The 25,205-nt window shown below is 38.4% G+C and overlaps 1 protein-coding gene across 1 annotated transcript in view; it reads right to left on the bottom strand.

Annotated features, from left to right (window-relative positions):
• Positions 1–25,205, bottom strand: part of eci2 (enoyl-CoA delta isomerase 2) — a 56,250-nt gene that overhangs the window by 25,061 nt on the left and 5,984 nt on the right. The window contains exons 2-4 of the mRNA XM_076291086.1: positions 14,839–15,001; positions 9,025–9,123; positions 8,449–8,631 (exon numbers count right to left, since the gene is read on the bottom strand). Coding sequence (XP_076147201.1) covers positions 8,449–8,631; positions 9,025–9,123; positions 14,839–15,001 — 445 coding nt within the window. The remainder of the gene's footprint in view (positions 1–8,448; positions 8,632–9,024; positions 9,124–14,838; positions 15,002–25,205) is intronic.

Raw genomic sequence — 25,205 nt, forward strand, 5'->3', positions numbered from 1 at the left:
AAAATGCTAAGCACGCAACCACCTACTCGACGTTATAAACGAATATTTTGTAAGCATACTGTGTAAGTTAGCCTAGCTAACTATTCATGTTAACATTAGTAAGAAAGACCCGAGATGTTAATGCATTTCTTTGTGTAAAGATTCATTTTGCATGTATAGTAATCTCCGGGTGACGTTTTTACTATGGAGGTATGTTGCAAAAGTGAACATCCCCCGCCCCCCATGTTCTAGTGCCCTGCAGAATATGTTCCCTATTCTAAAGTTGGGTCTTTGTTCACATTTAATTCAGAATTAATTTGCCACTTATTAACCCCCATGTGTTCCCTAAACTAAAGTTGCCTCCTATTCACACTTTTTAAGTGTATTACAGCGCACAAAAGAAGCAGACAGCCAAGTTAGCACAAATACAAAAATTGATTTTAGACCCAACTTTAGAATAGGGAACATATATTCTGCATTACAAAGACTTAATTATGAGTTATTTGTACACTATTAGCACTTGTAGTTTAGTGTCTAGTTCCATTTGAAAAGAACATCTTTGATAAGTCTTATTAGGGGTGAATAACTGTTCTTGTGGTACTACCACCTTACAAGCCCCATACTGAGCCATGCATATTTAGGTCATAATTCATATGCAACAACTTTTTAAATAACTATGAATAAGGGGTAATTAGGAGCTTACAAAGGGGAAATTCTTAATTAAGGGTCTAGTAAGGGTAGAATAAGGTCTTGCAGAATAAGGTATTAATTAGTGACTAATGACTAACAAATGGCTAGTATGCTACTAATATACATGTTAGTAAGCAGCTAATTAATGGTGTGTCTATGTGTGTCTTAATATAAAGTGTTACCATGATTAAATATTCAATATTGGCCACTTAAAGGGTTAAGGCTGCCAGTCTTATGACATGTTATTCTCTATATTTTTGATATGTTGCTGAGTGGATCATAAACGGCCCCAGCAATGAAGAAAAGTGATTGATAATGACTGACTGACTATTATTGTGTTACATGCTTTAAATGTAAAGCACTTTACACAGTAATTGGCTTTCTTATATTTTCTGAAATCCAGATAGAACGCAAACCAGTCTTTGATTTGATCAAAGTCTTTGATTTGATCTCAGTAGCATACAGACATCACACAGAACATGCACTTACAGCAGAAAAAGTAATATAAGTATATAAATATAAAAAACTCCACTGCACAATAGACAGTAGAAAATAAAAAAAATACTAAAATACTAAATATACATAAACTAAATCAAATATCCAAATAGTTTACAAAGACTCAAGACGTGCCTGAGGTGTGTAGATTCATAATTTAAAACTCACTGTTGAGAAATAAAGTTTGAATGGCAGCTGCTTCTCATAATATCAATCATCATCATCAACTGTTTTTTATTCAGGGAGAAATTGACTGAGCATCAAGCTCTTTTACAGCAATGCCCTGAGTTACAAAACATACAACAATATATCAACAATAATCAAAATAACAAAACAAGAACAATAAAAGATACAAAAGGCAAATAATAATAATAATAATAACAAAAATTTAAATAAAAATTATAATAATAAATAGAAAGAAAAGAAATATTCCACCTTGTGACATTGTAATGGGAATTAAGCATTTTAAGCTATTACTATAATGTTAATTTGTAACGTTCTGTGTAACCTACAGGTATTTAGAACTAGGCCTACTGTCGGCATCTAACAATATGCATGCTTTTTCACCTTGTAGTGGCACTCGACCTTAATACAGCCCTCAGCAGTGCTTAGTTGGAAAAGTGCTTAAGTCAGTGGCAGAATGAGCGCAAGAGTTGCTAACATAAGAAACACCTGATTTTGGAGTAGCTCCTCCCAAACACATAACTGTCTCCATGGCACATAAAAAGACAGTCAAGTCAAGTCAAGGGCAGAATGTGCGCAGGCAGAAAAGTGCTTAGTTGCACGCTTACGCACCCGGGGGCATCTTAGAGCGGAACAAATAATGACAGTTATTAGCCTATTATCTTATTTGGTGAAAATGGGCAATGGGCAAGTTTGTTGTCAGCCCTGATTTATATTATTTGGTATAGGCCTAGGCCTACAGTTTGTAGCCTTAGAATTGCCAGCTGAGTTTGCCAAATATTGGCTAGGCCAACAAAAATGGAATTGGCTTTGTTACATCGTAACTTAAAGAAGAATTTAATCTTAATGAAACACAAATGAGTGGATCACTTTACACTGAGGTAGTTTAAAGTCAAGTCAAGTCAAGTCAAATTTATTTATATAGCACATTTCAAAGCAATAGCATTGCACCAAAGTGCTTTACATAAAATAATAATAATAATAATAAAAAATAATAACAATAATACATATACATACATATAAACATATATAAAAAAAAGGGAGAGGTGAGGGAGTCAGGGAGTGTTAAAAGCTAGGGAGAAGAGGTAGGTCTTTAGGTTGGATTTAAAACTACTAATAGTGGGGCAGGATTTCACAACATCAGGAAGGCTATTCCAAAGCTGGGGAGCATAGACAGAGAAAGCTCTGTCACCTTTGGATTTAAGAGAGGCAGAAGGAACACAAAGAAGACACTGGGAAGATGATCGAAGAGGTCTAGGAGGACAGTAAGGAATTAAAAGATCACATAAATACTGAGGTGCTAAACCATGTAAAGCTTTGAAAACAAACAGAAGAATTTTAAAATTAATTCTTTGTTCCACAGGAAGCCAGTGCAGTTTAGCCAACACAGGTGAAATGTGGTCACGTTTCTTAGATCCAGTCAGTAATCTGGCTGCAGCATTTTGGACCAGCTGGAGTCTGTTTAGAGTAGATTTAGTTACACCTACATACAGTGAGTTGCAATAATCAAGCCTAGAGGAAATAAAGGCATGTATAAGGATTTCTAAATCACTGTAGGAGAGAGAAGACTTGAGCTTTGCTATTGTCCTAAGTTGGTAAAAACTTCCCTTGACAACGCTGTTGACTTGCTTATTAAAAGTCAGAGAAGAGTCTAGGAAAACACCTAGGTTCTTGACCACACTGTGATGGTTAACAGACAGAGGGCCAAGAGACTTGCTTACATTGTTGACAGAATTTGGTGGTCCAAAAATGATTACTTCAGTTTTGCTGTCATTTAGCTGTAAAAAGTTGTTAGCCATCCAATTCTGTCATTAAGACAAAGAAAAAGGTTTGTCAATGAGCAGGAATTTTCAGGGGCCACCGGTATATAAAATTGGGTATCATCTGCGTAGCAGTGATAACGAATATTGAATTGATTGAAAATGGAGCCCAGGGGAAGCATGTATAAAGAAAATAATAGAGGCCCTAAAATAGAACCCTGGGGGACACCACTCTTAATCGGAGCAGATGACAAAGAAGCATTGCCTAAATGCACTGAAAAAGATCTATCAGTTAAGTAAGATCTGAACCAATTTAATACAGTGCCTTGCAGACCAACTTCAAAACCCAGGCGTTTTAAAAGGATCTTGTGGTCAATGGTGTCAAAAGCAGCACTAAGATCTAACAGGACCAATAGGGCACAAGAGCCAGAGTCAACAGAGAGCAATAGATCATTATGGACCTTAAGTAAGGCAGACTCTGTACTATGAAGTGGTCTAAAACCAGATTGAAACTTGTCAAGGATATTAGAGGTGTTTAAATAGGAAGAGACTTGTGACAGAACAACTTTTTCTAAGATCTTAGAGAGAAAGGGCAGTTTAGAAATGGGCCTATAATTTTTCAAATCAATGGGATCAAGGGAAGGTTTTTTCAGGAGAGGTTGCACAATAGCGTGTTTAAAGCCAGAGGGTACTACTCCATTAGCCAGGGAGCTATTAATGATGCTCAAGATAAAAGGGCAAAAAGCCGCAAAAGCTTCTTTGAAAAGGTGAGGTGGAAGAATATCAGAGTGGCAAGAAGAGGGCTTCATATGAGAGACCACGTCTGACAACTGTGAGGAAGAGACTGGTTGGAATTGTTGGAGGCGGCAAACTACAGACTGATACAAAGCAGGATCAGAAATTGAGGGTGTGATATGAGACTTTATGTTGTCAATTTTGTCAATAAAGAAATTGAGAAACATCTCACAGGTTTCTGTTGTAGCAGGAAGAGAGGACATTGTAGTAGGAGGATTTATGATTTTATTAATTGTGTTAAACAACACTTTAGGTCTGTGAGCATTTTTGTGAATAAGCTCAGCATAGAAAGCTTCCTTTGCTGCTTTGACAGTGATTTGATAAGCCTTAAGAGAATCTCTAAATATATCATAGGAGACCTGTAGTTTATCTTTTTTCCATTTTCGCTCTGCTTTCCTACAAGCCTTTCTGAGCGAAGAGGTAGTGGAATTTAGCCAAGGAGTAGTTGACCTATTGGATTTACACCGCTTTTGTTTTAAAGGAGCTACAGAATCAAGAGTGGCAAGGCAAGATGTATTAAAAAGAGTAAGTAGATCCTCAGTGTCGGTGCAGGTGGAAAGAGAATCTAAGACAGCAGGTGAAAGAGAGAGCATAAAAGTATTAGTGAACTGTGAGGCTGTGGTGGAATTAATAGCTCTGACAAGGGAGTAGGATGAGGGGGGTGGAGGGGGGGGGACAAAACAGTGAAGATTCAAATAAAATCATAAAATGGTCAGACACACCAGTATCAACTATTTTAACATTGGAAACTGAGAAACCAGAGGACAACACTAGGTCTAGTGTGTGACCCTTCTGATGTGTTTGGGCCATAACTGACTGCACAAGGTTAAAAGAGTCCACAAGGCCTAAAACTCATTGACCAAAGGTTTAGATGGGCAGCATGTGGATGTTAAAGTCCCCCAAGATTAATAACTTATCAGCACGAGAGGCCATAAAAGACAGAAGTTCAGCAAATTCTTGAATGAAATTACAATTAATTTTTGGTGGACGGTAGACTAAGGCACAAAGTACAGATGCATTGATCTTAAACAGCTGTAGTTCAAAAGTAGAAAACAGATCAGTTGGTACAATTCTACATTTAAAACTGTTCTTAAAGATGAACTGAACTGGAATATGAAGTAAAGGTGATATAACAGATGTATTTTATTTCTTCTCATTGGTACAATGATTAAAATGGCTGAATTTATTAAAAGGGATAAAATTGTACGTTGAAAGTGGTGTTGTTGTTACACGGGCGCCGCCATGTTGGATTTCAACAATCGGCTACGTCACTGGCATGGTAAGCTACTCTGCACTAGCAGCCATAGCAGATAATGAGTCTGAGGCTAGCTGACATGGCTGAGGAAACTAACATTAGGCCTAGCTGAGTTACATATTGGCCATAAGCCATTTATCATAGGCTAGCCTACATCACAAAATCTCATACAAAATGAAACCAAACTAGTGAAACAAAGGCGAACACTTTAACAGGGGAAATTAATTGGGCATGAATCATACTGAACGCTATTTTGTCAATGAGCAGAAATACACGACATTCAAACTATTGATAAGATGTGCACTATGGAAACTGGTCTGTAACTTTGGACGAATAAATGCCATTGACTTGCCATATCCTGACTTAAAAAACCCTTTTCTTGCTTACTTTATCGCAAACTCGGTGGGGCAGCTTGTAGTCTTTTTCAATTCATAGAAGGGTGAGCCCTGCAGTCTATGTGCCATGGAGCCTAAGTTTCAACTTCGGCTTCGTTCACCCACAGCAGTCACTGGTCGCAATTACAAAGTCCGGGAAGGTTCGTTCAATCGTTTAAAGTTTTAAGTGCAGTAGCCTATCGGTCCCCTTTGGAATAATATCTCGAAGTAGCCTCAGATGAGGTCCAGTGTTAGATAGGCTACCATACGATCCAACCTAGGAAAGGGCTAGCAGCTAAACACCTTGGAAACACTCTTATGTCAAACCCCACAAGCTAGCACTCCGACCATAGAGAGTATAAAGTAAACCATGACTCCGACGATATCACAGATCGATAATAATGCTTTTACTAGCTGGTAACTAAACCACAGCGGGTCTGTAAACAGAATCCAATGTCCCTTTCTACTCACCCTGAAGCCAGTTGTTCACCATCTCAGGGCAGATTGTTGATGCGAGGGAGTTTAACTCGCAGTGCTGCTATCCAAGAGACTCGTGCAATATCAACATCCATAAGGTAAAAATCTGCAAACTCTCCACTAACGTTAGCCTAAAATAAACGGCAAACTCGTGTATCCTCCGTGTATCTGGGGTCAACTTGGGGTAACGAAGTTTTTAACAGTTTCAAGGGAGGGAGAGAGAGAGCCCGTGTAAGTTTCTGTTACGAGTGCCAGTAGTCCATATTGCGTTAGCCTACATTGCCGTGACAATGCGTGTTATATAGCTTATTTGTAGCCTATATGCACCGTAGCCTTCGCATAGGCCTAATGTAGTGGTGGTGAGTGAGTATGCAGTTGTGTGGAGGATGTACAGTAGGCAATGTGTGTGTGTGAGGGATGGAGGGAGACAGAGACAGCGTGCGTGTTGCTGTCTCAAGCGCCCCTCGTCCAGTTTTCTACATGACCTGTAGGCTAGGTCTACAGTAGCCTATGTTGTGCCGCACGAAATGTATGTTGTACATTGCACAAAATGTATACCCCCCGAAATAAACACATACATAAATAAACATATTTTTCCCGTCACTTTGGCTTCCTTGAACATTTTCCCTACGTTTCGCCACTGCTTTGCAACAGATAGATTCCAGTGTCCATGCTCCGGCAGCACCCACACAGTCATTTTCACCCAAATGATCCTACTGAAGGTTGAGCTGGAGCCTGAAACCCATCTAGTGGTAGTCAAGACACTACAGGCCTGTCCCTCACAGGCTCAAATGTGTAACCCATGCTATTAAAATGACTAATTTTCGTGTATACATAATATGCTGCAGCTGTTGCCTATAGAACTTCTCAGGTCCTACCATGCCAGTGACGTCATTGAAACTGTCAGCGTTCTAATACTAACAAACGCAATTTTGGTGTTGCTTAAAAAAGGCTACGTATTGATTTTTTTAATTATTTTTTTTAGTGTCATTTATTTTTAATTGTCATAATCAACACATTATCAATGTTGATTCTTTCAGTTCAGTTTATCTTTAAACACTGTAATTAGACCACCACCACGACCAGAGACCCTAGGTGAGTTTAAAAAACTACAGTGAGCAGGGCAAAGGTCACCAAGTGCAATGATGTCATCACCAGAGAGCCAAGACTCGGTGATAAACAGAAAGTCTAGATGGTGGGACGTAAAACGGTCATTCAGAATAAATGCTTTGTTGGAAACAGAGCGAGCATTTAAGACAGCAAACTTAACCAAAGAAGAGTCCTGTTCATGACGTTCTTGGAAGGGGCCGCAGTTAGAGAGATTTACCCGGCAGAGATTAGCCTCTCCACCAGAGCCCGCACAGGTGGAATCAGTGGCAGCAGTGACGGGAGCAGTAGCAACAGTATCAGCAGCAGCAGTAGCGGTAACAGGCATAGTCCATATGGTGATGAGGTGTTGATGGAAGACTTTCTTGCGGGGAGCAGAGTTGCCTACAGGAGTGGACCACACAGGAGAGCCACACCGGGACTGCAGAGTCGGGATAGCATCCTCCGTTGCTTGATGATAAATAGTAAAGGAGCGACGCGACCCTCTGTGCATGTATCGCTTCCTCCGAAGGATCCCCGTAGCCTGGCAAAGGTGGAGCACAGCTTCATCGATAGAAGTGCTGGCATTTGAGGAGGCAAGTTGTTGGAGCTGCTCGGCGGTGTAGAGAAATCCCATGTAGGCTAGTACAAATGTCCAAGAGACAGACACTGTAGGTCTTGTATGTGGAGGCGCAGCAGCTAAGGCAACACAGCACAAAGCCTCAATCTCCCTGGAAGGTCTAGTCAACCGACTAACCTAGCAGCTGGTCAACAAACTCAGCGTCAAATCCGCCGACAGGATGGGATGGAGAGGGAGAGAGACACCGTGTAGCCAAAGTCCCAAAAACAGCCTCAAGCTCAACAGCAGACAGTGGAACACAGCGCAACGATTGCCCAGTCAGTCCAGGTCAGGTGTTAGTCCTCCAAAAAACAAAACCCACGATGGGGTAAAATTCAAGAAAATTATAACATTAGATAGCCGAAACGTAGTTTAAGCGTGTGACAAACTTTGTCAGAAAAAATAAATAAAATTAAATTGTGAAAAATTGAAAAACTCAAACAAAAACAAGCCAGTAAGTTGCCATACGCACTTTTGGTGCTACAGGAAAATCCCTGACACTCGTGAACCAATGCAAAAACTTCAAATCAACAAATCAACAAGCCTAAAGGGAAACACCAGGTCTAGCAACAATTTTGTTGTTTTGATCCTAAACTCAAATTTACCATCGTTATCATCCAAAAATAGACAAATAGGCCCTGGGTTGTTCTTAGACCGGATTTTCTTTTTCAATACGTGATTTTTGTGACAGCATTGCAAAAACATTCCACCAAAACCCTAATGAAAATGTCTCACCTCAACTGTGATGGCATTCTTCTTTTGTGGTCTGTTCAGGGTAATGGTAGTGATTTTGTCCTGTGTAGATACCAGTAGTGTCTGGTAGGAGGATATTCCATGTACAGGCTGGGTGACTCTTTCAGGTTGTTCTGCTGTCTCCAAAGAAGAAATAAGATCCACATACTGCTGCTTGGCTTCCTCCTAAGAGACAAAGAGTGGCCTTTTCTTTTCTAGGACTTCAAATAAGGTTTGAATAAAACTTAAAGGAGAATTCTGAAGATTTTCACATAGATGTCTGTCTCAATGTCACGGAGTACTGTCAGTATGAAAAAAAGGCAAGCAATCGGTTCTACTTAGCTCGAGTTGCTGCAGCCAACAACTAAAGCTTCCAGGCAGCTATAGCACTACACTCTAGGGGCATGTTCATGAGCCCTATCCCTATGTTCATGCCCCACAGAGATCTAATGACTAACAATGTTTTAACAATGTAAAAAAAAAAAAAAAAAAAAAAAAATCGCTCCTTTAAGCGAAACCTTGACTTAATAAAGAGAGTTTATAAGTGTCGATATTTCTGAAGATGACATAGGTACTAACCTGTGACACAGATCCCAAAGACTTCCAGGCATCCCATTTGGCTTTATTGATGAAATCCAACATGCCAGGTTTAGGTGTATTACAGGGACCTTGAGTAGCCTAATCAAATAAAATAACTTATCAAATCAATAACTTATAACACTGAGTTATACAAATTAAGGATAACTTACCTGGCACACATGACTTATCTGGCCCACATGACTATCATGACTTTTTTGGGTCCATCTACTCTACCACTACCACTCATTCAAGGCTAAAGAAAATCATCTTCTCATTCTTATGAAATAAACTGTAACAGGTAAGTAAATCAACATGATTTTTAGGTCAATAAGATGCTTTTAAAGAAGCCCTTTGCAACAATTTTAGCAAAAATGACTGAAATGAATAATTATGCAGGTTGAGAGTCATTCTGATGGTTCTACAGCACTTTTTGGGTCGTTTGGTGGGTGCTTCGTCTCCCCCTAGTGCTTCTCCGCGGAAAAACCGAATATGCAACTTTCTGGTCGCGGTCCGAACACATCCGGATGTAACTCAGTGGAAGTATCCAATCGCGCCTCGAAAATGTAGTCAGATTGTAGTTTCTAAGAAGACTGCAAAACGGACTCTGACTTGGCTTTGTTGCTGTTGAAATTGTAAGTAGCCTACCCTTGGGTGAACTTCGTTTTTGTAATGTGATTTGATAGTCTCTTTGATAGATTTGAACAATGTGTTTGCTCGACCGTTTTGTGAGCCCTGTATGTGTTTAGCTTGGTTTCTTGATGGCTAGCTCGCTAGCTAGTGGGGGTTTAGCGTAGCAGTCACTTGCTACCGAAGCTGCAGGGGGAGCTATGTCGTGAAAAATGCGAGCCCAAATCAGGCGAAAACCCAGAAAAAATAATCTCTTGGTGATTTATTGTAATCTCACAATGGAAAAAAATAGTAGAAATCCAACCTTGAAGGGAAGCAATTTTTTTTTTTAAATAGGAAAATCTCATAAAGAAATGAATATTTTTTAACAAAAACACTTTTACACATACAATTTTACCAGGGATTAAAGTGAAAAAAAATCGTTTGACTGAACTTTTTTCAGGCCATAAGTCATACGTTGTTACCTATAGAGATACCTATAGAGATAGCACCCCTTTTGCGGTCGCGACCTATTGGTTTTTAATGTACAAAAAGATGCAAACAGCAAAGTAAAGGGAGTATTCGCCTTATTCACACAGCGCCCATTGTTTAAACCAAAAAGAGGCTACAGGGTACACTTACTATATAATTAATGCCACCTACAGGTGAATGCATAGAACATAACAATCCTATGGTTTGTGTACCCTGTAGCCTCGTTTTAGCCGCCAATGGCCGCCATGTGAATAAGGCGAATTGACAGTGTTCTTGATTGAGATTGAGTTTTCCTGATGAACAAAAATATATTTTAGTACCATCCCTGACCATTGCTGATTAGCCATTGCTGTTCTTTTCTACTGCAGAAATATAGTATTGTAGAAATATACTGCAGAAATATAATATTGTAGAAAGGCTTTAACACACTCCTATTTAATTACTTCAGGCCAAAAGTGTTTAAAGGGGAGATTTTTTTCTTGTTAATATGCAATTCAACACCAAGTAAAATCTATAAAATCAAGTTTGCAAGACTTCCCATTTCCTCATCAAAGTAACAAATCAGAACATTCTAGATATTGTTCATATTTCCATTTGTTGACTCATCCGCATTTAATGATAACATGGTCATTTTGAGTTTTACAGACAACTCAGTTTTCCAATGAGCAGCAATACTGTGTGTGCTCATGCAGGAGGTCTGCGAATTTGTAACGACAATCTGGAGACGGCGCTTTTGTCTTCAGCAACAGATTGTATAAGGTTGACAAGAGGTTGCGATATGGTTAAGGACAGGTCGTGTTGCGCTATGAAAGAACATGCGTAGCCTACTTTCTAAACGTAAAAACGGTCAGCCATAGATAAACGTAGCCTACCTCTGTCGTGGTGGCTAGTTGCACCAGGTAGGGAAGATGTCCTGAAGTGCACGAACGTTAACCTTATGGCGGTCTTCTGATTGGTGGCGTGCTAAAACGTTTTCCTATTGCATCCATAAACAATTTTCTTGCAGCGAACAGCGCAAAAGCAAACTCCTGGCACTTTAATTTCTTTACACCATGGCTTGTTATTTCTCCCCCGTTTCCAACAGCTGCCTTCCTTTAGCAACAACGCATCCATGACAGCTAGTGGCCTTGCCAAATAGACGCACACAAATCATGACGCTAATATGCGAGGTTCTGGTAGGCCCACTGGTTATGGTTTTGTGCTATAAATTAATAATATTTTATAGCAAAGTTTTAAGTTGACTATTTTAATTGTATGGTTATTTTTTGTCAACATACACTCACAACCTATTGTCGTTAAAAGTGAGGCCTAAGCAAAATAGGCTACAAGGCTGTCTGTGCGTCAAACACGACTGACCCCCTTACTCGACACGCTCAGTCAAAACCTTCCGTCACAAATTGTGAAAAACATTGTTGTATGTCATAACAGACGGGATAATAAATTGCATAGGCTACGGTTTATATTGCGTCGCTTTACACATAATGTTAGTTGCATTGATTAAAAACTGTAACAATAATAGTAGCCTACATCGGGTGGCATAGCAGGCTATCTGTTCAAGTCATAGGTGACACCCAAAATGAATGACCTCCCCTGACAACAGTTCGCGATAGTAAGTGTCTACATTGATGCACGGAAAGAACACAGCCTCCGAATTCGCACATAGAGCTCACAATATCATATCCAAAAAAGTTAAACGGATTGGCCAACCTCATCAGCTGTCTCGATTGTGTCACTATAATCCAACTTTTAGACCGTTATAGTCCTCCATACGTGTTCTTTTTTTTAAGCAAACGCCCGAGACAAGTGTGTAGCTACCAAGCGAAACTCATGGCTGACGTAGGCCGTATAGGACGTATCTTCTTGAGCGGTCACGGATTGAGACACAGAAAGTTCTCAAGAACACTATTAGGTCTTTAAACATTTACCTAATATTTGTAGTTGCCTTAAAAAAGGAAAAGCAAAGATGACAGTCCCCCCCCCCCTCCTATTTTTTTTCTCATCGGATCTGCATCGATCTCAAATATGACATTTCTAAAATCAAATTGACGGAAATCCGTCCTATGACGGAGAACTTTAATCCTTGAATTTTACACTCACAATTATTGGCACCCCTGCTTGTAATACCTTCTTAATCCTCCCTTTGCCAATAAAACAGCTTGTAATATTCTCTTATGACACCCCATAAAGTTGGAGAATACAAAGCAAGGGATTTAAGACCGTTCGTCTTTACAAAATCTCCCCAGATCGTCCAGATTCCTAGGTCTACACTTCTGCATTCTCCTCTTTGACTCACCCCACTGTTTTACTATTATATGGAGTTTAGATCAGGGGACTGAGATGGCAATGTCTGAAGCTTGATTTTGTGTTCAGCAAACCATATTTGTTTTGGTTCATTGACCTGATGAATGATCTAATCATGACCAACTTCTAGTGTCTTGGCAGAGATTGAAAGATTTCCTTTGAAAATGTTCAGGTTCTTGGTGTTCATGAAACCATGCACCTTAATTAGGTTCCCAAAGCCTTTGGGAATAAAAACAGCCCCACAATAGCACAGCCCCTCCACCATAATTCTCATTAGGCATGGGGTTCTTTTCAGTATAGCCATTCTGTATGCTAAATAGGGTTGTGCCGATGGACGATATTATCGTCCATTGTGATGGTTGACAGAAATGGAGCCTACTTTAATGACTGTCAGGCAAACAATTATCACTTATTAGTCTGGTTGTAAAATAAAATACTTATTAGTCTAGGCCTACCGTCTTATTCAAATAATTCCTGATTGTGATGTGAATGTGTAATTGTCTCGCAGTAGGCCTACATTGAACGCACCAATACTACTAAAGTATTGCAATACCCTGATCTGCTTCCTGTAGCTTATGCGTCTTTTCTCTTCACACCTGCAGCTGTCATGTGATAAGTAGCGAGACATGGCTACTAGTTTAAGTGATGCTGTGGCCACACAGCAACAAATAATAGTAGGCTATGTTAAGTTGATTTGCTGACATGCATCTCTCAAGTTTGTGTTGCTAACCTACCTAGGCTATGGAATTTAGTTAATTTAGGCCTACTTTTGGGTTTAAGTATTTGGTCTCTGCATTTATCCCAATCCGTGAATTAGTGAAACACACTCAGCACACAGTGAACACACAATGAGGTGAAGCACACACTAATCCCGGCGCAGTGAGCTGCCTGCAACAACAGCGGCGCTCGGGGAGCAGTGAGGGGTTAGGTGCCTTGCTCAAGGGCATTTCAGCCGTGCTTACTGGTCGGGGTTCGAACCGGCAACCCTCCGGCGCTAACCAGTAGGCCACGGCTGCCCACAAGTTTAATGACATTTCCGAAATAAGCTATGCATCCTTTTGGCAAACTTTTACATCTTGAGAGAGATCCTTCTAGGTAACTATCCCGTTAGCTCACTAGTCATGTCTATCATTCATGTAGTGCTTACCAAAATCATAGAAATGAACATTGCAAGACACTAGGGCTGGGCGATATGGACCAAAACTGATATCCCAACATTTTGGGGCTGATTGGCGATATACGATATATACGATATTCATTACCATTTTTGCATGTTCTGGTTCGTAAGAAAAAATCCCTATGCACGATTGAATGGGGTTTCGGGAATCATAAAAAATTATGCCCCTGACTGCTCGTGAGTCCTCGCGTGCATATCCTCTAAATAAAATTAGCGTGTAGGTTATCTCCCTGAGGACTTTAGATCTGCTTTATCGCTAAATGCAAGCACCCATAAGTGTATTTAAATTAGCTAGGCTATGTACCAAAAATGACATTTACCGTGAGTCGAAGAGCTGTAAACAGTGTTGTAACTTAAATCTGCATGTACAAAACCGCGTGGAGCTCCAGTGGAGTTTTGATTTCACAACGTGAATTCTCGGTCTAGCCGTTGATGTGCCAATGGAACTAGGCATCAGGACCAACCTCTGATCGCGGTAAACAAAATATGACTCAGTGTCCGTCATGTTTGAAAGTTTATAGTGCTGCAAGGGAGAACGTGCACACGCAAGGGGCGCAGTTGAGCAGAGCTGCGGCTGTCTGAATGGTCTGAACACAAGTAGCTTTGATAAAATGGCCCATTATTTGACATAATACTGGTATTGTCTCAACTACATATCGTTTTCAAAAATATATCAGTCGTAGTCGTAATACCGATATATCGCCCAGCCCTACAAGACACTTATCTCTTCTGATCCCAGAAAGATTTTCTTTGACTTGTTAGTTTTTTGAACATTTATTTTATCTAATGACGTAGAAAACATAATGAATTGCATCCATATATCCTTGGTCTATGCGAGACTATTTACCTTATCGGCCAGGCACATCAGCAGAAATGTCCATATCGGCCGATGCCGATAATTAAGTTATGAAGCTTTTATCTGCAGATACCCATGTCGGGCCGATATCATCGTGCATCCCTACTATCTTCGTGCTAAGCTAAGCGAACATACAAACGAACAAATCATATTGATTATTATAACAATATAACAAGTACCGGACATTTGACCAGCAGTCTCTCCGCCCATATGAGAAACGCTCTGATCAATCCGCCCCCCCCCACCCAAGAAAATTTTTTTTTGGATGTAGACGATGTACACAAGTCACCCAAGATGACATGAAAAAAGCCAGAGTCGCCAAAAAACACGCTGTTGACATCCCTGATAAGAACTTGCATTGGTGGGTGTAGGCAAATCTCACCTGTTTGAAGAGTGCATATATTTTCAGTTTAACTTCATTGCCAGGATCATTTTTCAGACTGGACAGCTTCTTCTTAGCATTATTGAAGTCTTCCATTGAAACACCCATGGCTGATCCGGTTACATGCAGTTGAACACTGTGGCAGCCAAACACTTTTGCAGCGCTGATGCAATAAATGAAAGTGTAAATGTATCAAATAAAATACATCAAATAGAGTGAAATGCACACAATTACAGTTAATACAGTTGTATTGATACACAAATACAAAATATTTTAATATATCTGGCGTTACGATACGTCACGATACATGGGTCACGATTCAATCTAATGCAATACTGTGCACATAAGGCGATATATTGGGATTTTTTTAAGTATAATTTTAGAAAAACTAATATTTTAAAAAAGACATATAAATAGATAACACATTATGTGCAATCTGAAAAAAAGAAGAGATCTGTCTGTCAATAATAGGGCTGGGCGATAAAACGATAGCGATATATATCGCAATAGACATGTAATCGATATCAATAGAAAATACGTTCGATAGAACATTCGATAATTAAAAGCAACACACACCTCCCGCCTTACGTTGTCCATAAATAGGCTAAATATATCTTGCATTGTAGCTATGTGCAACTCGACCAGAGTAGCCTAGGCGATAGAAGTAGGCCTACCTCAACACAGACTCTCAAGGAGTCCTTGCCCCTTGCATACTCTCTCTCTCTCTCTCTCTCTCTCTCCCTCTCAACAGGCGTATCCCTCCTCAGCATGCACATGTAATCCAAACATTCACAATCGTGCATTAGTACCAGGGTAGGAATTTCACGGCGGCCACGACGGCCATGGCCGTCGTAGCCCCTTGCATTGCCCGTGAGGCCCCTTTGAAAATCAGAGGTTTACAGGCCACGGTGGCCTTGGTGCCCCGTTATTTCAATATTCTGCTTTGCGTCCTACTAATAGCGATTTTTATTTAGCCTGTGGCCTGTCAAAATAATCTTAGCATTCACAGCGCAAATTAATTTAGTCTTTTACGCAGTGGAGAAAGTGACAGCGCAAGAAAGAAAGTGCGTCCAAATTCACCCATTCTTCTCAGTTGAACTACTCGCGAAGTAGCCTATTCATCACACAGACATCACAAGTATCACATGAAAGAGCTTTTTCTCAGCTTTTAAACGATGTTAGCCGATAATTGCTGTGTTGAACGGTTCGCGAGAAAAGTAAATAATATAATTCAATTTAATCATACATTCTACTGAAGGTTTTGCGTCCCATGATCTCCCTACCCATTCATCTCGGTGGAATACTTCACGAACCCTTCTTTTAACACATGACAAACCATATATCAGAATAAACAGCAGACCTTACCGAACACAAAAGTGTAAAGCAGTCCCCTGTACAGTTAGCCGTTCCAGAGTAATCTAGTTTTGAATTTGCAGTAAATTTCGACATGCATGCATGTCTCCAAATTTGGGCTTTACGTTTTACAATGTGTTTAAATTGTTCCACATGATTTCATAACGGGCCAAATACAAAATAAATGTTACAAATATCGCCTATATTGTTAAATCATAGGAAAGCTGACTAAGAGTTTGTGAAAGTAGCCTTAATGATTACAAAATGCTAAGCATGCATCTAGGCTATTTGAGTTTCTTAAAGCTGAGCTGTGCTTAAATTGTTCAATACATGATTTCATAACAGGCCAAATATAAAATAAATGTTATATATAGCCTAGATATCTGCAAATATTAGATGATCAGATGATTTACAGTTCTATGTAATATGTCATGTTTTTGTAATGTTTCATACAGTGATGCAGGTCTACTTCAGTGAATAGGCTAAATACAACTTTGATCATTTTTATAGCCTACTACTGTATAGTTAACTTTGGCCTTGGTGCCCTGACATGTGGCCTTTGTGCCCCCCACCAAATATGCCCAACTGAAGGCCAAGTGGCCTTGCCCCCAGAATGGTGAAATTCCAAGCCTGATTAGTACGCTGCACGAATTTGTTCAAAACTGTTGCATTCAAATTGACTGCTAAGTTCTAATCATCTCAATCCCGATGCAAATGGAAAAGTATTTTCCCAGACTCAAACGGGCCTGTCCCAAGGAGAAAAAGTATTAATTTGAAACATAAACACACGTGGGGAAACTGAACAGTCTAACCAGTAGACTATGATAAACTAGCAAATTAAGCTACTTTGTTTACAATATTTCCAGGCTTCAACCAGTGCTGCTTTTCATTCAGACTTATGTGCACATTTATTTATTTGAGTGTTTTTCATCATTGTATTGCTATTTTTTCCCCTGTTTGCTTTGATTGATAACTGAGGTGATTAAAATCAGAGGAATTGGTTAAGTTTAAATTGAACTTTTTTTCTCCCTTCTGGTCCTTATCTGAAATAGATTTAAAAAAAAAAAATCAATAATTATCGATATCGATTGATATGAAATACTTATATCGTGATAGAGTTTTCAGCCATATCGCCCAGCCCTAGTCAATAATAATAAAAAATGTTTGCACTATTCCTACTGTGTAATGAGGCTCCATTGTTTGCGCCATATACTAAACTGTCCTAATGTGGGACACTGCCTAATGTGGGACTCCTAAGCTCCAGTGGGTGTGGCTCTTTACTATTTGAAAGGGCTATTTCTCCTGATTATAATGGTGGGTAAATTATATCTCTGTCATGTAGCATAATAAGCCTTTTTGTGCCATAAGGCCATCGGGTATGAAAAAATGGAATGTTCGGCGCGGTCTGCAAAGGGTTAAAATGATTAAAAATGTTTAAAAATGATCAACTTTTTCATTTGGCATATTTTTTCAAGTCTTAAGATAATTATATTAAAAGTAAGCTAGACCTTTCAGAAATGTCATTAGTATTTAAACCAAATTGTTCCACAAAAACACATTTTCCCTATGTCATACGGTAAAACAAAGTTTGGAAGCCATTTTGAAACTGAATATTAATGACTTGCAGTTCCAGTTGCTAGGTTACAGGGACGCTGGCGAGACACACTGCTCCGTCTGGCATCATGTTTTTGTTTGTTTTTATGTAATGTTCGTAATATTATGTAATGTCATGTTTATTTTTTTGTATTGGTTTGTCTAGTTAAATGTTTTCCCTATTTATTTACGTTATTTTTGATAGTTTTCGTGTTATTCTTAGTCCTTTTTACTGCTTCTAAGTCAGCTGATGTCGTTGACGTTTGTCCATTGGGAGCTTGCTATGGCTAGCTTTTGCCTAGGGATGCACGATATATCGGCGGCCGATATATTATTAGCCGATAAGTGAAAAAATGAAAATATTATTATCGGTCCAATAACAGAATTCTGGCCGATAATTTGCGCCGATATTTTTTAAAGTCCTAATTTAGGCCTACGTAAGGTCCGTCTGGCTACACTGAGCTTGGTTGGCTATACTTTTTCCTCAATATAATGTCAGCGGTGTGAATGTATTTCACCACTCTAACAAAATCTGTGGATATGCATTCATTTGGGAATCTGTGCATCTCAAAATCGTCTCGTGAATGATCCGCCATTTAACCTTACCAGAGCGGAGCTCAGCCCTATCTAGAGCCGTCTTGTGCTGGTGTGTTTGCACTTTACCGTGCTGATCGGGGAAACAAATAAGCAAACTCGTTAGTGGGACGAGTACATAAGTAGGCCTAGTTCTAAGTTGTGCTTTAGTATTATATTTGCATTACGTTAGCTTGGGTTTTGTATTACTACCTAGAAATATGCTAACCATTCCTGCTTCAGTTCCAGACAGGTCATCATAATAAGTTATTAAAACCTTCGGGGCTAACCCCTTTCATTTCTGCTGCAGCAGGTTGTGCGCAACAGAGTAGACGGACATAAGATACAGTCTGAGGAGTTGCAGCTTTATTCAGTTGAAACTAAACATAAGTTTCCCTCACAAACTCTGATTTGGTCACTATACTGTAGCTTATTCCCAGCTGAGCCGTTTATGAGCGTTTAGTCCTAAATTAAAACGATTCATACTCTCTAGCCACTCACTCGCAATTCACTGACGTCAGGTTCACTTAAAGGAGCCACACATACTGTAGGGCTAGGCTACTGTTATGTTGTGGACTGCCGCACTATTGAGGACTATTATGAGTTCTGTCCATCATTTGGTGGTAGGTAAAACTACTGCAATAAAATATAATATAAATATTGGTTATCGTTATCGGCCCTAAAATTCCATATCGGTGCATCTCTAATATACATTATATATGTAATTTACATATATTGCCATATATCACATTTTTGTATGGGTTATACAGACTAGATTATGCTATCAAATGTTTCATACTTAATTAAATAATAAATAAAAGGGGACGATATCAATAACATTGTCCATAGAAACATTTCAATGCAGTAACGCAAAAGTAATGTAAGGGATTAAATTTTTTTACAGTAACGAGGACAACCACCAGTGCAGCTCAGTGCCTGGTTTCTTCTTCACCCGCCGTTGGGAATTGTGACCAAATAGTTCAGTCTTCGTTTCATCAGACCAGATGATTTTACTTCTCATGGTCTGAGAGTCGTTCAGGTGTTTTTTGGGAAACTCCCGGAAAAAATGGCTTCCATCTGGCTACTCTACCATAAAGACCTGATTGGTGGAGTGCTGCACTGATGGGGCCAGCAAGAAGACAGAGTGTGGTGAAGTTCCTCACTAGAGATGAGAACAGCCGTCTCCTAGCCGAGTTGACTAAAAGAAATGTTCAAGTGTTGGGAAATATATTTTACTGTTAATAAAAGGTTCACTTGAGATGCCTTAAAACTATTCTTAATCGGCCTACATCAATTTATTACATAAAAAATGCAATGAAACATTGAAATTGTACTATGTTATACGGTAAAGCAAAATATGTCATACGGTAAAAGATTGAATTTAAAAAAAGAGAAAATAAATACTTTATTAGTTTACATGGCTAATGAAAATAATGGAGGAGGGCTAGTATGATATAGTTAACTTCAAGGCATTTTTGACTAATTTCTAGCAAAACAAAAATAGAACAAATGTTAATAGATGATATGCTGTTGTTGTTAAAATACAAAATATCTAGTATTTATGGTGGAAGTGTTTATAATTTGCAACTAGTTATAGAACAGATCAACTATTGCATTTTTGTTTGTATTTGACCCAGTCATGAATATCCAATTTAATTTATTTCTAAAAATAACTTCGTTTTACCGTATGACATTTTCAAGGACTGTATCAAGGACACATTAAAATGCCATATTGTTATTTTTTATAAAGGGCACTTATAAAATCAAAAAATATACAGATTTACACAAAAAATGGCATATTTAACTTGTCTTTTCATTTTTATTTTTTACTGTTTTGAAATTCTAAAACGTCACTGACCCAGTTATGAACACAAATAAAGGGAAAATATTCGTACAAACTCAGATTTCTTCACTGAAAAGTAGCAGCCTATCCTATAGGCTCAATGCAAAGTTATGTGTGGTTAACGTTTCACACGGTCAGGGTATCGGATGTCACTTCTACAAGTAGCCTACCCCAGGCATTTATTTGAACCTTTTTGAGCTCTTTAGTTACTTATCGGAACATCACCTATTACCGACCATCCCGTATTTCCGACCTCTTACGTGTATGTCACTTAACCCTTTGCAGACCGCACGCTCTAATTTGATTGGTTAAGGGATTTGTGGCGCAAATTTCTTTTACTACGTGAAGGAAAAATCAAGAGTTGACGTCTCCCTCCACTAGAGGGAAAACAGCAGGAAGCACTATGCATGGTTCATCTTGACGTCGTCTAAAGGAGAAACTACTGGATCATCTGAGGTAAAAACAAGTGTTTTTATGTTATTACTACTTGTTATCCACGTTATTACACCTTGTATGCATGGCCGTAACATAATGCGCGTGTGTGTTGACTGCTGTTTTCATGAATGCATTACTGAAGATTTGTTATAATTGTGTCTTAGTATTGTTTAGCTTTTAGGCTGTAAGGTTGGCTGCTACGATTATGAGGTTTTTGGGTGGCTAACTATGATGGGAGCTCATACACCCAAGCCTACTCGTCGACACATTCTTTTCTAAGGGGGTGTTTTGTATTTGGGTAGATGACAAATAGCAGAATTCAGACTGTCCATGTGTCACACACTTATAAAAAATGGCAATTGTTAAGAATTGATATGGAAATGTTGTAGGTCTGGTAGGTTCAAGTTCTGTCATATTAAATGTATTGGATTTGTATTTAACTTTTGACTTAAAATAATCATCCAAACATAAAAAATGTCATATGGTGTGACTGTCCACCATGTGTGCGAACTTCCTAAAAAGCGCGTATATCCATAAAAAGTATAATTACTTTAAAGTTTTACCATGCATATAAAATAATTGGATGTTTTTTACAACCACAGAACGTTTTGATGTTTATGCATGCTGTCCAACTAAGTTATAATCAAATATATTTTGTCCATAAAATGGTTGTCATATGGCGTGACACTATATTGTATATTTTGACCGGGCATTCATTTGGACATTATTATTGTGAAGAGGACCCTGCTTAACCAGGAAGTAACAATAGAATGTCAGGAGTAATTGGCATGGTCAAGAGGGGAGTTCTGCTTTTTAGATTTTTATATAAAAAGCTTTGAATTGGACATCATCAATCGTGGCCAAATTTTAGTGTCTTATGGTGTGACATCATTTGCCTAAAAAGTAGCTATTTTTCACAAATATTCTTCATGAATTCTTAAAAAGCACTGCTGCCATGTGGTCAGTTGCGTGCTAAATAATAGTTAGCTGTATTTAACTGTCTAGAAAATTAGCTTAACTGTCAAAATGTCATATAGTGTGACGCTGCATCATATGGTGTGACAGCTTTTTTCACACAAAAAAAAGTCACACTTTATGACATTTCTGTCACACCCTATGACCAAATTGCATTTTTACATAAAAGTTCTTGTAAAAACATGTTTTAAATTCAGATATTATATGTTTTTTGTTAAATCTGTGATAATTGGGAAAAAATTATCTGTACAATTCATATTTCTCATACTTTTTTCTTTTATGTTACCATGCGATGTAAGTTTAAAAAATAAATACTAAACTTTCATCTATTTTGCTGTTACACGCATACACCATTCATACAGTGACTTCAAAATTCATTGTTAATGATTTTATAGTCATTAAAAACCCTGTTTTGCTCTGACACATGGTGGAGTGGTGCAGTTCATCGTATGGCGTGACACCATGTCATTTGGTGTGACATTAAATAATGTCACAAAAAAAGACTTTATAATTGAAAAATCATTAAAACATCAATAGCACACAAAGGAAATGGTATCTGCAAGAACCTCAAGAATTTTGAGTGAGTTCTTACAAGAAATATCAGAATTAAGCTAAAATATCTGGTTACACTTAGGAGCATTCTCCACCTTGACAAAATAACTTGTTAAATGTTAAGTTTTTCTTCTAAATATTCACAAGGAAATGTTGCATATCAAAGCAAACATGATTAAAATGTACAGTGACATAAATTAAAGTAGAAAAAAGTATCTAATTTTCATTTTATTTCAAATTATTGTCACGTCACACCATATGACAATTTTAGGCACTAACATGACAAATTCACATATAAATATATATTTGTAAATGTATATTAGTCAAGTTTAGAGATACAGCAACACATATAAACACTTTTTAGGGATGATATTTGAAGTTTTTAAAAATTCCTTTTTTCAGGCTTATTTGTCATCCACCCATTTACGCATATAGCCTATGCACAGTGTGTATGTGTATGCATACGCTGTTTAGATGTTTTCTGTCATATCTCCTGACTCATGTTCATGAATCAATGTTTGCTTGTAAGCTGGTATGCTATGTATGTAAAGCCAAGGCAATTAACACTTAGTGAGCTCTGAGACTAATGTTACCTCTCCAAGCAATATTGGAGTCCTCCAGTGACAATAATACTTTTAGTGAAAAGAGTCATGGTTGGTGGTGATTAAGATTATGTGGAAGTAATGTAAAATAAAACTAAACAAACTATTCCCTATCAGACCTGTGATTTTTTTTGTTATTTTAGATGGAGGGAGAGAAGTACGTGCAACTGAGGTGAAAGCAGCCGACTGCTGATGGCAAACATGACCCCAAAGACCACGATGGCATGGACATGGGACATGGATGGGTAGCTTCTGGATGAAGAGGAAGACAATGATGTGCTAGAGGAGGAGAGTAATCTCCCATCATCCTCAGCTGGGTAAGCATGTTTGTGTGTGTGTGTGTGTGCGTGCGCCCAACTGGGCGCATACACATTTGTCGTTGTGATAAGAGTGTTGCTTATAACAATAATGACAGGGATTATAGTGATAATAGTTTGGTTAGATTTGTAATTCAATTTCTAATTGTCTTATCTGACAATTTCTTTATTTTGAGCTTGGTCAAGTCCCATGTCAGGTAGAAATGTCAGGTAGAAAGCATACACTTTGCCTATCCTTCTAACACAGACAGAGACACCAACTCCAGTAGAATTTACACCTCATAGTCTGCTAGGCTTAGATGGACACACACACACACACACACACACACACACACACCACACATACCCACACACACCACAGCTGTGACAACACACACACCACGGACCTGGTGTGAATGCGGCGTTAGTGTATCACCTTATGTGTATGGCAAATGATATCGATAATTATATCGAATTATATGCTGTATGGTTGTTAAATGTATTGAATTTCTTCTAATATTTTAATTGTTTATATGTGTGAATGTTAATATGAATTGATGCTTTGTTCACCATGTTAAAGTATTTTGTTGATCTTTCTTATACTGTTGTCTTGTCATTCTTGTAGTTCTAATAGTTACTGCTTGTTGGTAAACATATGTTTATGTTATTTACCTGAATTTGTTCCTGGTTATTTAAGAAAATTGTTAAAGACTTATCTAAATAAAATGATTTATTTACTCTTTTGTAAACCTAACACATGTGCCAGTGCCTCTTATTCTTGTTTTCATAGTAGAATAAAGCGCACGGAGAAGCAGTTACCATCTGGCTAGTCTCTCAGCCTTTATCTTTCCTCCCCACAATTGATGTAGCCTCTTCAGAGTACAGTAAGACATCCTATATTTAGCTATGCATCTTGTTTTGATGGTAAAACTTCTTATATTTGTTACATGACCATTATATCTGTGTATTTTTTGGTCAGATGTCAAACCAGGAAAGGAAAACCTCCTACTCTTTAAAAATTATACTTGTTACTGCGACTTGCAGTTATGAGTAAATGAATCATAACTTCTGAACCAAAGGTGATACATTTATTCTGTTTTTTCACTGAGGAGAACACAACACTGTCTATCTTTTACACACTATATCTACAATAGACATTAGGTGAAAAGTAAGATTCATCTTGACAAATTGATATTTCTGTGTTTTTTTAAATTGAATTTTGAAGGTATTGTTTAAAAACAATATGTGTTACACTCAAACGCATTAACTATGATATGTACCATTTTAAAGGGCTAGTTCTCCTGATTACAATGGGTGGGTATATCTTATCTCTGCCATGTAGCATGGCCACACAATAAGCCTTTTTGTCTCACAAGGGCATCAAGCAGTGTTTCCCATGTATTGACTAATCTGTGGCGGGGCGCCATGAAATCAAAATCGACCGCCACAGATTAATATTCTATGTTTAATTTAATTTAAATTAAATACAAGATCAAATCCTTGCGTTGCCATTGAGCTGCGCTTTTTACGCACGCAGCCTTTCCTTACCCCGCCCCGCTCTCTCTAGTAGCCTGCTGCCCCTCCTCTGCATGTGCATTTAACAAAATATTCACGATTGTTGAAGGATTGTTGTTGCCACATAGAAGCATTGCATAGAAGACGTCTGGCTAAATTGCTATTAAATCTGCTTAGCATCGTGACCATTAGGGTTGGGTATCGTTTGAATCTGAACGATTCCGATTCCAATTCCGATTTCTTATTTCGATTCCGGTTCCTAACGATTCTTGATTCCGATTTTTTTAAGAGGCAGGGCCAAAAAAAAAGATTAGGATATTTTAAATGAGCTAGCTAACCAACGGTCTTTCTCAGGGTATCTGCACATTTTCCAAGTGCAAATTTAAAGACTTTTAAGACCTTTTCAAGACATCTAAATGAAACTTAAGACTATACCACGGCAAAACGATATATATGACTGTTTATGCAATAGTTTTTTTTCCTACTAATTTTAACCCCCACCCCATTTTGGATGTCTACAGAAGTTACCAAATATATTTTGGCGAAAGAAAAATAATTGTGTTTGAATTACCTTCAAAGCTATAAATGCCCAATTTTAGGGTCTGGGCTGCTTGCTTTTGAAGCTGGCTG

Source organism: Alosa pseudoharengus, unplaced genomic scaffold (genome assembly GCF_046254945.1).
Source record: "Alosa pseudoharengus isolate Yale_2024_CS ecotype anadromous, Long Island Sound unplaced genomic scaffold, YU_APseudo_1.1 YU_APseudo_1.1_scf_18, whole genome shotgun sequence".
Lineage (NCBI taxonomy): Eukaryota > Metazoa > Chordata > Actinopteri > Clupeiformes > Clupeidae > Alosa > Alosa pseudoharengus.